The sequence below is a fragment of the Suncus etruscus genome, chromosome 3 (genome assembly GCF_024139225.1).
Source record: "Suncus etruscus isolate mSunEtr1 chromosome 3, mSunEtr1.pri.cur, whole genome shotgun sequence".
Lineage (NCBI taxonomy): Eukaryota > Metazoa > Chordata > Mammalia > Eulipotyphla > Soricidae > Suncus > Suncus etruscus.
Window position 1 is genome coordinate 44340532 of NC_064850.1, and position 12660 is coordinate 44353191.

A 12660-nucleotide genomic window follows, 5' to 3' on the forward strand; every position below is an offset into this window, starting at 1 on the left:
CCAAAGCCCAGGTACTGGTTCCCCACACCCAGCTATTGGTCCCCCAACACTCAGGTACTGGTCCCTCACATCCGAGTACTGCCCCCCCACACACACAGCCAGGTACCAGGTCCTTGGGTGGTAGCCCTGGCACTCACACCACCCCACCCACTTGTGCCGCCCCTAGTTCCGCACAGACATCGCCCGGACCGAGTACCTGTCCAATGCCGACGAGCGCCTCCGCTGGCAGGCCAGCTCACTGCCAGCTGATGATCTGTGCACCGAGAATGCCATCATGCTGAAGCGCTTCAACAGGTACAGCCACCCCAGCAGTGCCCAGGGGTTGAGTGATCCAGGGTGAAACAGGGTTCTGCATGTCCAGCCTCTCCCCTCCTGGTCTGTCCCCAAACCTCTTTAGGAAGATCAGTGAGGGGGATGCCCAGGTAAGGCCCAGAGGGCCCAGATGTTCAGTCAGTGGGGGGTACAGTTCCATGCCTTGTCTGGGGGTGCTGAGTGTGCACCCCAACCGCTAACCTATCTGGCCCCTTTGCCCTTTGCTTGCTTATTTATTTGAGGTTTTGGTGGTGCTCAGGAGCACTGCTGGTGGGCTCAGGGGACCATCTGGGGAGCCGGGGAACAAACGGGTTGGCTGTACTGCCCTTTGGGTTTTGTTGGGGAGCTGATCTTCATGGGGTTCCCAGGGATGGGTTGAGGGGGTGTCACTCTGTGCTCTCAGAACAGATTGAGACAGAGTCTTGGGGACAGTGCTCAGGAGTGAAACTCAGCACTCTGGGGACAGTAGCCCTTCCGGCATGGCTGAAGCTATATGTGGATCTTTGCCCTTGTTGGGGTGAACTTTTTTAGTTTGAAGCCCACCCTGGTGGTGCTGGGGGCCAGTGCTGGCTCTGCATTGGCCACTCTGGGGAGTGAGTGCTGGGGGAGTCCAGGTCTCCACATGGCGGTGTAAGCAACTGCCTTGGAGCTAGCTCTCTGTCTTCTGGCCTGTTTAAGACTGTTGGGGCCAGAGTGATAGGTCAAAAATACAAGCCCTTCCATGAGTCTAAGCACAACACCAAAAACAGACCAAAGCATTTTATTTGGCCAAAGAACTAGGAATAGACAAAGGATATGTTCTCCTATGCCTCAGTTTTCCCACTCCTTCGCAGCTGTGATGGCAGGGGCTACTACATAAGATCCCTAGTGGACACCACTGAACTCACCAGCCCTGGCATCTGCAGGGGCAGGAGCAGCAGCAGAGGGAATGACTTCCACAGGACATATGTGGGGTGCTAGGAGGAGGCTTTGGCTGTCTGTGGCCCATATGGAAGGTGGGAAGGTCTGGCCGCCCTTCTGCTGCTGTCCATTTATCCTCCTGGCCTGCTGACCCTCAGGTACCCGCTCATCATCGACCCGTCAGGCCAGGCCACAGAGTTCATCATGAACGAGTTCAAGGACCGCAAGATCACGCGTACCAGCTTCCTGGACGATGCCTTCCGGAAGAACCTGGAAAGCGCCCTACGCTTTGGGAACCCGCTGCTGGTCCAGGTCTGAGTCATGAACCCTTCCGGATTGGGGTGGGAGGTGCAGCTTTCCTTCCCAGGCTGGGCACGAACTGTTCTTGGGACCCATGTAGGGCCTCATGTCTGGCTGGTTGGTGCTCTGTGGCCTGAGCTACATCTGGCCCCTTGGAGAAACACTGCAGGCTCAGGTCTGGACCTAACATGCAGTCAGTCCCAGTTTTCTATTTTCTTTTTCTCTCTTTTTTTTTTTTTGAGGGGCAGGGATTTTGAGCCATACCTGGCAATGCTCAGGGGTTACTCCTGACTCTTTGTTCAAGAATCACTCCAGGATGGGGCCAGGAAGGTGGCGCTAGAGGTAAGGTGTCTACCTTGCAAGCGCTAGCGTAGGACGGACCTCGGTTCGATCCCCTGGCGTCCCATATGGTCCCTCCAACCCAGGGGCTATTTCTGAGCGCATAGCCAGGAGTAACCCCTGAGCGTCAAACGGGTGTGGCCCAAAAAACAAACAAACAAACAAAAAGAATCACTCCTGGAAGGTTCAGGGGTACCAAATGGGATGCTGGTGACTGAACTCAGGTTGACCACATGCAAGGCAAGCACCCTATTCACTATGCCATCTATTGCTCATCTCTTTTTTGAGCCCTGAAGTGGAGTGTCAAGCCCCAATCCCGATGGATTGGAGGGTGTAGGTCTGGAAGGCAGACACTTCCTATGTCTGGAAGCAGACACAGGAAATAATTCACACAAAATTGGAGAGAATAAAACAGGTTCAGGAAAATTCCATCACAAGCTTTCTGCTCTCTAGCAAAAGATACCAGTAGGCAGGGACTAGCTGTAGAAACCGAAACTACAAGCAGCTTCTCCTTGAGGCCCAAGGTCTTTATTGGGAAAAGACCACCTCATAGGGTGGAGAACAGGTAAGGTAAGGGACCAATCCAGAGGTACTTCTAGCAAAGAATTATCCTGAGGGGCTGGAGAGATAGCATGGAGGTAAGGCGTTTGCCTTTCATGCAAGAGGTCATCGGTTCAAATCCCAGCGTCCCATATGGTCCCCCGTGCCTGCCAGGAGCAATTTCTGAGCATGGAGCCAGGAGTAACCCCTTAGCACTGCCGGGTGTGACCCAAAAAACACACACACAAAAAAAAAAAAGAATTATCCTGAATAGAATGAAAGCTGGTTATTCCAACAGAGCCCCAGCACCCCATGGTTCCCTGAGCACCCTATGATCTGTAGTGTGACCCTAAAACAGCAAAACCAAGAATTCAGGTCCAGAGAGCTAGTAGAGCGCCAGAACAGACTGCACACATTTGCTAGCTGGGCTATTTCTGGTGCCCGTGCCCCCCCACTGTCCCCACTAGCCCCTAGAACTCTGTGCAGTATGGTGACCATAGGCACAGCCTGTATCTGTGAGGAGGGGGCTGAGTCCACCTGGCAGGGGACACTTGCCTGACCTTCCACCAACCCTTTGCAGGATGTGGAGAGCTATGACCCTGTGCTGAACCCCGTCCTGAACCGAGAGGTCCGACGCACAGGAGGCAGAGTCCTGATCACCCTCGGTGACCAGGACATAGATTTGTCACCGTCTTTCGTCATCTTCCTGTCTACCCGAGACCCAACTGTAAGGACGGGTGCAACGTGGCCTGGGCTCTTGTGGCTGGCAGTGGGCTGAGCTGTGTCTCTCTGTCTCTCACTCATTCTCTGTCTCTCTGTCTCTCACCCACCCAGGTGGAGTTCCCGCCCGACCTCTGCTCCCGCGTCACCTTTGTCAACTTCACCGTGACCCGAAGCAGCCTGCAGAGCCAGTGTCTAAATGAGGTGCTCAAAGCTGAGAGGCCTGATGTGGACGAGAAGCGCTCGGACCTCCTCAAGCTGCAGGGTACGTCTACATGGCTGGCTCAGAGGCCTGAGGCCAGACGGAAGCTAAGCTAAGGATCCAGGGTGTGGGCAGGAACCGAGCTGAGGGTAGCCAAGGCACCTTCTAACTCTAGCGGCTCACATAGTAAGGGGTCTTTCCCTTGAGATGTCTCTTCATTGAGTGAGTGGTGCTGAGCGTGTGTTCCATCCCTCAGGGGAGTTTCAGCTGCGGTTGCGCCAGCTGGAAAAGTCACTGCTCCAGGCCCTGAATGAGGTCAAGGGCCGCATTCTGGATGATGACACCATCATCACCACCTTGGAGAACCTCAAGAAGGAGGCTGCTGAGGTAACCCGCAAGGTGGAGGAGACAGACATCGTGATGCAGGAAGTAGAGACCGTGTCGCAGCAGTACCTGCCACTATCCACCGCCTGCAGCAGCATCTACTTCACCATGGAGTCCCTGAAGCAGGTGGGCCCAGCCGGCTACTACACTCCATTCTGCCACCCCTACCGCCCCTCTGCTCTGCCACCCTTATGACCTTCCACCCTCCACAGATCCACTTCCTGTACCAGTACTCGCTACAGTTCTTCCTGGACATTTACCACAATGTCCTGTATGAGAATCCCAACCTGAAGGGCGTTACAGACCACACACAGCGCCTCTGCAGTATCACCAAGGACCTCTTCCAGGTGGGTACCCCACCACCACCACAACCCCTAACACTTCCTGCCCAAGATCTCTGGAGAGGGGGCCGGAGCAATAGCACAGTGGTGGGGGGGAACGTTTGCCTTGCATACGGCCAACCTGGGTTTGATCCCCAGCATCCCATATGGTCCCCTGAGCCTGCCAGGAGTAATTTCTCAGTACAGAGCCAGGAGTGATGTCTGAGCACCGTCAGGTGTGGCCCAAAGACCCCAGTTGGCCCTGGGACCCACCATTTCCCCTGCTCATCCCCAGGTGGCCTTCAACCGGGTTGCACGGGGCATGCTGCACCAGGACCACATCACCTTTGCCATGCTGCTGGCCAGGATCAAGCTCAAGGGCACTATTGGGTGAGCCCCTCCCTGCCCTGCCCTACCCTTGTCCGCACTAGGGCAGCACTGAGGCAGTACAGACAGCCCTGCCCTTCTCTCCCCAGGGAGCCCACCTATGATGCTGAGTTCCAGCACTTCCTGCGTGGGAAGGAGATTGTGCTGAGTGCCGGCTCTACCCCCAAGATCCAGGGCCTGACCGTGGAGCAAGCTGAGGCAGTCGTGAGGTTGAGTTGCCTCCCAGCCTTCAAAGACCTGATCGCCAAGGTCCAGGCAGATGAAGTGAGTGCCTGGTCCCCCACCCTGGCCACTCTGACCCCTCAGTCCTTAGCCTCTGCCCCATGCACACACTGGCTCTCCTCTCCACAGCAATTCGGCATCTGGCTGGAGAGCAGCTCCCCGGAGCAGACGGTGCCATACCTCTGGAATGAGGACACCCCTGCCAGTGAGTGGTTCTCCCAGGGGCTGTCTGGGCATCAAGGCAGGAGTCTTCCCTGAACATGGGTAGGGGGTATGGGGAAGTAGAAACAGAAGAAAGCTCCTGATGATGGACCAAGTTCCTGTGACCTCAGGAACTATCACAGTCCCGTATACAGTGGGCAGTATTTCTTGACAGGCGTCTGGGGTCCCCAAGAATGGCCCTAGCTCTCTGAGTGTCACTGTAGTTCTGATTTTTGGAGCCTAAGAGCAGCTCCAGGCCATGGCTCTGACCTGGCCTATACCTGGCTGCCTTGTTCCAGCGCCCATTGGACAGGCCATCCACCGCCTGCTGCTGATCCAGGCCTTCCGACCTGACCGCCTGCTGGCCATGGCTCACGTGTTCGTGTCCACCAATCTTGGCGAGTCCTTCATGTCCATCATGGAGCAGCCACTGGACCTGACGCACATCGTGGACACGGAGGTGGGGTAACCCAACCCTGCCCAGTTTCTCGGGGTTCACCTGCCTTGCACTGGTGTGCCTCGCAGCTCAGTCATGCCCACATCTGTGCTTGCAGGTGAAGCCCAACACGCCTGTCCTCATGTGCTCGGTGCCTGGGTATGACGCCAGCGGGCACGTGGAAGACCTGGCAGCTGAGCAGAACACGCAGATCACCTCCATCGCTATCGGTGGGCAGGGCCCCAAGTTCTGCTGGGCTCCTGGGCTTGGGCAGGCAGCTAGGGTTGGGCCACTCACTCTGCTTTCTGGGTCTAGGCTCAGCCGAGGGCTTCAACCAGGCAGACAAGGCCATCAACACAGCCGTGAAATCGGGCAGGTAGGACGCGGGTCATTTACTGTGGGGAGCCAGGGCCCAGGGTACAATCTGGTCACTTTGGGGAGCTGGTTCCCACGTGCAGGCCAGTTGCTGATGCTCTTGTCCTTGCTGCAGGTGGGTGATGCTCAAGAACGTGCACCTGGCACCAGGGTGGCTGATGCAGCTGGAGAAGAAACTGCACTCACTGCAGCCACATGCCTGCTTCCGGCTCTTCCTTACCATGGAGATCAACCCCAAGGTGGGCCTGGGTGGGGAGCATGCTAGGGGCAATCCTGAAACTCCCTCCTCACTGTGCTCATGAATACTGCCTCTCCCTAGGTGCCTGTGAACCTGCTTCGTGCAGGCCGCATCTTCGTGTTTGAGCCACCCCCTGGGGTGAAGGCCAACATGCTTCGGACTTTCAGCAGCATCCCTGTCTCCCGGATATGCAAGGTAGGGTCGAGTGTACCTCAACTAGAATTTGACTTTGCCTTCTTGAGTTTGGGTCCACCCAAGTAATGATTCAGGGTTCGGGGCAGGATGGGTGACTGGGTTTACCCCTGTTGTTTGGGCTGAACTCCCTGAGGAGCTCAGGTGGGGCTCCAGAACAAGCTGTGTGCATGAGGCAGGGTGAGCAGCTCCAGCCCCATCCCGCATACAGGGTGCCTCAGGCCCTGTCACTGTGGCTCCTGGACAGACGTCTTGTCTACAGCAGTTTATGCTCTGCGATTTCTCCTCATTTCTGGACACTCACATCCTTCCCTTTGTAACTGGAGTATGTCTGGGGTCACTGGTGCTCCGTCTTAAGTGACATATACTGTTGGCGCCGTGGTGTCCCATCATTCCTTCGTGGTCACTTCCTGTGGCTCTGACTCCCCGCCTGTGCTTCCTTAGTCCCCCAACGAGCGGGCCCGCCTCTACTTCCTGTTGGCCTGGTTCCATGCTGTCATTCAAGAGCGTTTGCGCTACGCACCCCTGGGATGGTCCAAGAAGTACGAGTTTGGGGAGTCTGATCTGCGGTCGGCCTGCGACACGGTGGACACGTGGCTGGACGACACCGCTAAGGTGAGTGAACGGTGCAGCCAGGTTGCTGAGTTGTGGGCTTCAGGCCCCTTAGGGCCCCTTTCCACTGGGTGCACAGGCGCCAACGAGTTCTTCCCTCCCCCCCCCCAGGGGAGGCAGAACATCTCCCCGGATAAGATCCCCTGGTCAGCCCTGAAGACCCTAATGGCTCAGTCCATCTATGGTGGCCGCGTGGACAACGAGTTTGACCAACGGCTGCTCAACACCTTCCTGGAGCGTCTCTTCACCACCAAGAGCTTTGACAGCGAGTTCAAGCTGGCCTGCAAAGTGGATGGCCACAAGGACATTCAGATGCCCGATGGCATCAGGTAGGGTCTCTGGGCGTGTGGCCGCCCCCTCTCGTGACTTGCCATGACACCCGTGACCTGACACCCGTCTGCTTTCCAGGCGCGAGGAGTTTGTGCAGTGGGTGGAGCTGCTGCCTGATGCCCAGACGCCCTCCTGGCTGGGGCTGCCCAACAACGCTGAGCGGGTCCTGCTCACCACGCAGGGTGGGTGAACGCACTGGGGGAGGGGGAGAGACTTGGCTAGGCTGGAGTTTGGGGGTGTTCTTTCTTTAGGGGCTTCTCCAGGCCAACCTCAGGGTCCATTCCCTGTGGTCCAGTGTGACCCTGCTGCAGCAGGGTTGGGCGCAGGCCTCCAGGGATGAACCCAACTGCTGGACTAAGATCACCTGAGTGAGGCTAAAACGTCATTTAGACCCTAGTCTCCCTTACGTGAAGAGTGCCAGGGAAGGGGGCGTGGGGAAGAATATGCACCAGCTTAAGTTGTAGACAGCCCAGTTCCAGTTTCAGCCCTGCACCTCTGTGGGGCCCCAAAAAGTACTGGAGTCAAGCAGTGATTTAAGGCCTTCCTCCTCCTCTCTTCTCTCTCCCCTCTCCTCCTCTCTCTTCCCCTCTCTTCTCCTCTCTTCCCCTCTCCTCTCCTTCTCCTCTCCCTCTCTTCTCCCTTTCTCCCTCTCCTCTCCCTCTCTTCTCCCTCTCCTCTCCCTCTCTTTTCCCTCTCCTCTCCCTCTCTTCTCCCTCTCTTCTCCCTCTCCTCTCCCTCTCTTCTCCCCTCTCCCCCCCTCTCCTCTCCCTTCTTCCCCTCTTCTTTCCCTTCCTCCCCTCCTCTCCTGTCCCCTCCCCTTCCCCACCCCTCTCCTCTCTTCCTTTCCCTCTCTCTCTCCCTCCTTCCCTCCCTCCCTCTAATTTAAAGCCTCATTTTCACCTCTCTCTATCTCCACCCCTCTTCTCACCTCCCCTGCTCCTCTCTCCCCCTCCTTTGTCTTTTTCTCGCCCTCTCCCCTCTCTCTGCCCATTTTTGTGCTTTATATTGGGGTGTTTCCTAAGGCTCACTCAGGGTCAGGCAGTTGATCATTATAGAATGGGGTTCAGGGCCTGCAGTGGCTTCTATGTGCGGTCACAGGCCCAGAGCTAGCAGGACTGAGCCCCAGAGTCCTCCCTGGACACTGAGCGCTGCTCCACACAGGTGTGGACATGATCAGTAAGATGCTGAAGATGCAGATGCTGGAAGACGAGGATGACCTGGCCTATGCTGAGACGGAGAAGAAGACGCGCACCGACTCCACAGCTGACGGCCGTCCCACCTGGATGCGGACCCTGCACACTACTGCCTGCAACTGGCTGCAGCTCATCCCACAGACGCTTGGCCACCTCAAGCGCACAGTGGACAATATCAAGGTGTGCAGCCACCCTGCTCTGTCCCACCCCGCAGTCCTGACTCTGGGGCCTGGCTGACTTTCTCCCATTGATGGCTCCAGGACCCACTATTCCGCTTCTTCGAGCGGGAGGTGAAGATGGGTGCCAAGCTGCTGCAGGACGTGCGGCAGGACCTGGCCGACGTGGTACAGGTGTGTGAGGGAAAGAAGAAACAAACCAACTACCTGCGGACGCTCATCAATGAGCTGGTGAAAGGTAATGCCTCACCAGGCTCTCATTTGGGGGACTCGTTGCTTGGGGCCCCAGGGGACCCAGCGCCTCTAAAGCCTGGCATGCCTGGGCCTGCTGCCTTTCCTGTGTGCTGACCTGAGCCCCGAGTCTCTGCACACTGAACTCAGCAGGAGGGGCACATGCCAGGGGTGGTCCCGCCTGGGTGAGATTTCGGGAACTGAGGCCCAGACGCCCGCAGGGATCCTGCCCCGCAGCTGGTCCCACTACACGGTGCCGGCTGGCATGACAGTCATCCAATGGGTGTCCGACTTCAGCGAGAGGATCAAGCAGCTTCAGAGCATCTCGCAGGCTGCGGCTGCGGGTGGCGCCAAGGAGCTGAAGGTGGGTAGCAGGCGAACCTTGGGCTGGGATGGTGACAGCCCCCCTGCAGGCTGGAGGGTGGCTGGGGCCCCCGCAGGCTCACTCTTAACCCTCCCCGCAGAATATCCACGTGTGCCTGGGTGGCCTGTTCGTGCCCGAGGCCTACATTACGGCCACACGGCAATACGTGGCCCAGGCCAACAGCTGGTCCTTGGAGGAGCTGTGCCTGGAGGTGAACGTGACCACGTCTCAGGGTGCCTCCCTGGACGCATGCAGCTTCGGGGTCACAGGTGAGTCAGGTGCCTCCTATGCAGCAGGCTCATTGCTGTGTTGGCAGGGGCAGGCACAGCAGCTTGGCCTTGTGCCCCTTAGGTCTGAAGCTCCAGGGTGCCACATGTGGGAACAATAAGCTGTCGCTCTCCAACGCTATCTCCACCGTCCTACCGTTGACACAGCTGCGATGGGTGAAGCAGACCAATGCTGAGAAGAAGGCAAACGTGGTAGGTGCCGGCCCCATACCCCTGCACCTGTACCCCACACACCACAGGTGCTGCACCCAGCACTGTCCAACACACCATCTCCCCATAGGTGACACTACCTGTGTACCTAAACTTCACCCGTGCGGACCTCATCTTCACTGTCGACTTCGAGATTGCCACCAAGGAAGACCCACGCAGCTTCTATGAACGCGGTGTGGCGGTGCTGTGTACAGAGTGAGCCCCGTGCCCCCACCCCACCTCCAACCCCTCATGGTAAAGCTCCTATGGACGGTGACCTAGTGCCCGGAGGTTTGGCAGGTCAGGATGGTCAGAGGAAAGTCGGCGGTTTGCAGTCAGAGAGAAGGACCGAGTGGGACTTTGGAAGGAAGGACAGAGGCAGAGGCATAAGTGCAAAGTTGAGGGTCATGTGTGGCTGTTCCGGGAATAAAACACTAAGCATGAGTGAGCACCGAGCTGCTGTGTCTGTGGATTGAGAACTTCGGGGGATTGTGGAGCCTGGGGTGGGGGGTCTCAAAGGTAGGGCTCATGTCAGCTCTGTCTCACCCCCTACTCCACAGGGCAAACTGGGATGCCTCTCCTGGGTGTCTGGAGGACTTGGTACCTTCTGTGGTTGTGCCAGCTATGGGTAAGGGAACCATAGCTCATGTCCCTTGCACCAGCTTCCTGGGCACCAATCATGGCTTTGGAGTTATCAGACTTGAAACAGGGCCTGCATTCTAGAACATTCCATCAGTGTAGATGGCCAGGTAGCATAGGTAGCATCAGGTAGAATTTGCAGTTTGGGTCCCCCCCTTTTTTTTTTTTGGCTTTTGGGTCACATCTGGCAGCGTTCGGGGGTTATTTCTGGCTCTACGCTCAGAAGTTGCTCCTGACAGGCTCGGGAGACCATATGGGATGCTGGGATTCGAACCACCTTCTGCATGCAAGGCAAGCACCTTACCTCCGTGCTATCTCTCTGGCTCCTGGGTCCCATTTTAAACTTGTGGACCAGTAACAAGAACTCAAAGCATCTGTTGCCTGAGCACAGGCAAGTGCTAAGAAGCCTCTTGCCTCTATGGCCCCATATGCCCATCCCAGAGCATTTGGCCCCCTGGAATGTCTCCCACACCTCCATACCCCCACACCCAGCAGGAAGAGTTGGACCAAGAAGCATAGAATGGCAACCAGAAGCCCCGTGGGCTGCTTTATTCCTCAGCACAGTCAAGGGGTATCAGGCTGGATAGGGGATGGCCTGGTTCTGCAGCCGCATCCAAAAGCTCCTGGAAAAGGTAGAAGCTCATGAGCACCCTGCAGCCTGGGCAAGGAGTCTCTCGGGTGCAGGGGGAGGCCTGCTCAATTGTCTATCCTTTTAGAATTGTCTTGTCTGCCAGGGGGAAAGGGAGTTACATTCTCACAGCCCTGTGGCTAAACTCGGTACGGCTCTGGGAAAGGGAGACATTTTGGTCACACATGCACTCATGTAATTCATCAACATTGGCTCAGTTGAGCACAGGGGTTCATTCTGCTGGCTCTGACTCAGTCCCCTGCACTACTGAGTTCGTGGTCCCCCGGGATCCTGGGTCATGATGAAGCTGAGCCATCCCCTGGCCCCCAAAAGGCTGAAGCACTGGTACAGTGGAGTAGGCTCTTGCTTTGTATGTGGCCAACTCGGGTTCAGTACCCCAAGTACTGGATGGTCCCCAAGCCTGCCAGCAGAGTTCCTGAGCACCAACCAAAAGAAAATGTTCCCTGCCTAGGGGATTGCTGGAGGTTGGGCCACCCTCACTCCAAGCCTTACCCTTAGGTGGCTCGCAGCTTCTTCCCCTTCCTTCTCTCGGGCTCCCCGAGCAGCAGCTCCAGCTTCCTCTTGGAACGAGCCAGCCTGAACACCTTGTCCTTCTCACCCCCGAGCCTGAGGGGCCGAGGTGCCCGGGTTGACACTCGAGGTGACACCCTTGCCCTGCACTGCATGTGTCTGCCCACATCCAGTTCCATGCGTTCCTCTGCCATGACCACGTCCATAGAGCTGCCCGGCCAGGCCTCCACTGGCTGCATGTCCACATCTGCCATGTCACCTCTGGGGACCAGGTCAGGGAGCCTGAAGCCAACAAGTTCCTCTGGGGTCACCTCTGCACCCCTGGCCTTGGGAGAAGGCTGGATGCCACTTGCTCCACGGAGAGGCCCCGGGCTCCGAGGCAGAGGGCCCGAGACATTGTCTGCCTCCTCATCAGAAGCATCTAGAAACTGAGGACACATGGCCCTGTGAGCCCACAGTAAGGTGTGTCCCCTGCACATAGCAGAGTCCCATCTTCTACCTACAAACCTTTGCTTCAAATGCCCAGCACCTCAAAATCCTGAGCATTCACCCTTGCCAGGGGTTGAGGTCCAGGCCGAGCTCTCTGGCCACAGCACTCCGTCCCCACAGCAAATCTGGGTGTCGTATGTTCGAGAGCCTAGAGAAGTACTGCCTTTGCTACCAAAGCCTGGTGACTGAGGGACTGTATGCAGCACCTTCCCCGCTGCCCACCACACTGCCTGTCTCTGCTTTTCTGTGTTCTGTGCAGAGAATGACTAAAGTGCTCTAAGGCACCCCGTGTCACTCTGGGTGAGCAGCTGTGCTCACTTCCAGTGCAGAGATGGGTCAGCGGAAGGACTGTACAGGTGCCAACAATTCTCCACTCGATGCCTTATATGGCTGGCCATGTGCCAGCCTAAGGGCAGCTCGAAGGGAGCCCCAGTTACCCTGATCCACTCACCTGGAGACAAGCATGGTCTTGTCTTTCTCTTCCCCGACACTCTTGGTCCCACAGGGGCACATGGGAATAAACTTGTCGTCCCCAGAGAATTGAAATCGAATGACTCAGCTCCCAGCTCAGACCTTGGGGTCACAACTACCGGGGATTGGGTCAGAGAGACAACACGCAGGGAAGGTGCTTGCCTTGCACGCAGTTAACCCGGATTCAATCTCTGGCATTAAAGAAGTGAGTCCTGAGCACAGAGCCAGGAGTAACCCCTGAGCATCACTCTGTGGCTCCCAAACAGATGGTAGAAATAGTACAGAGGCTAAAGCACTGGCCTTGCTTATGGCCAACCTCATATTCAATCCCAGCACTCCATAGGTTCCTCTTAACAGCAGAAGTAATCCCTGAGAACGGCCAGGAGAAACCCCTGAACATGCTAGGTATGATACCCCCCCCCAAAAAAAAAGTTAGATCACCAGGCTACTCT

At 56.9% G+C, this 12660-nt stretch overlaps 1 protein-coding gene across 1 annotated transcript in view; it reads left to right on the forward strand.

The window, feature by feature from the left end:
* DYNC1H1 (dynein cytoplasmic 1 heavy chain 1) overlaps window positions 1-9905 on the forward strand; it is a 77661-nt gene extending 67756 nt beyond the window's left edge. Inside the window, exons 56-78 of the mRNA XM_049769915.1 lie at window positions 167-294; window positions 1371-1524; window positions 2972-3118; window positions 3226-3376; window positions 3570-3823; window positions 3910-4044; window positions 4313-4407; window positions 4494-4668; window positions 4756-4831; window positions 5127-5287; window positions 5382-5493; window positions 5579-5639; window positions 5754-5877; window positions 5958-6071; window positions 6513-6683; window positions 6792-7009; window positions 7089-7192; window positions 8172-8383; window positions 8464-8617; window positions 8832-8974; window positions 9075-9243; window positions 9326-9453; window positions 9542-9905. Of these exons, the coding sequence (XP_049625872.1) occupies window positions 167-294; window positions 1371-1524; window positions 2972-3118; window positions 3226-3376; window positions 3570-3823; window positions 3910-4044; window positions 4313-4407; window positions 4494-4668; window positions 4756-4831; window positions 5127-5287; window positions 5382-5493; window positions 5579-5639; window positions 5754-5877; window positions 5958-6071; window positions 6513-6683; window positions 6792-7009; window positions 7089-7192; window positions 8172-8383; window positions 8464-8617; window positions 8832-8974; window positions 9075-9243; window positions 9326-9453; window positions 9542-9670 (3315 nt within the window). The 3' untranslated portion in view covers window positions 9671-9905. The remainder of the gene's footprint in view (window positions 1-166; window positions 295-1370; window positions 1525-2971; window positions 3119-3225; window positions 3377-3569; window positions 3824-3909; window positions 4045-4312; window positions 4408-4493; window positions 4669-4755; window positions 4832-5126; window positions 5288-5381; window positions 5494-5578; window positions 5640-5753; window positions 5878-5957; window positions 6072-6512; window positions 6684-6791; window positions 7010-7088; window positions 7193-8171; window positions 8384-8463; window positions 8618-8831; window positions 8975-9074; window positions 9244-9325; window positions 9454-9541) is intronic.
* The last annotated feature ends 2755 nt before the right edge of the window (window positions 9906-12660 follow it).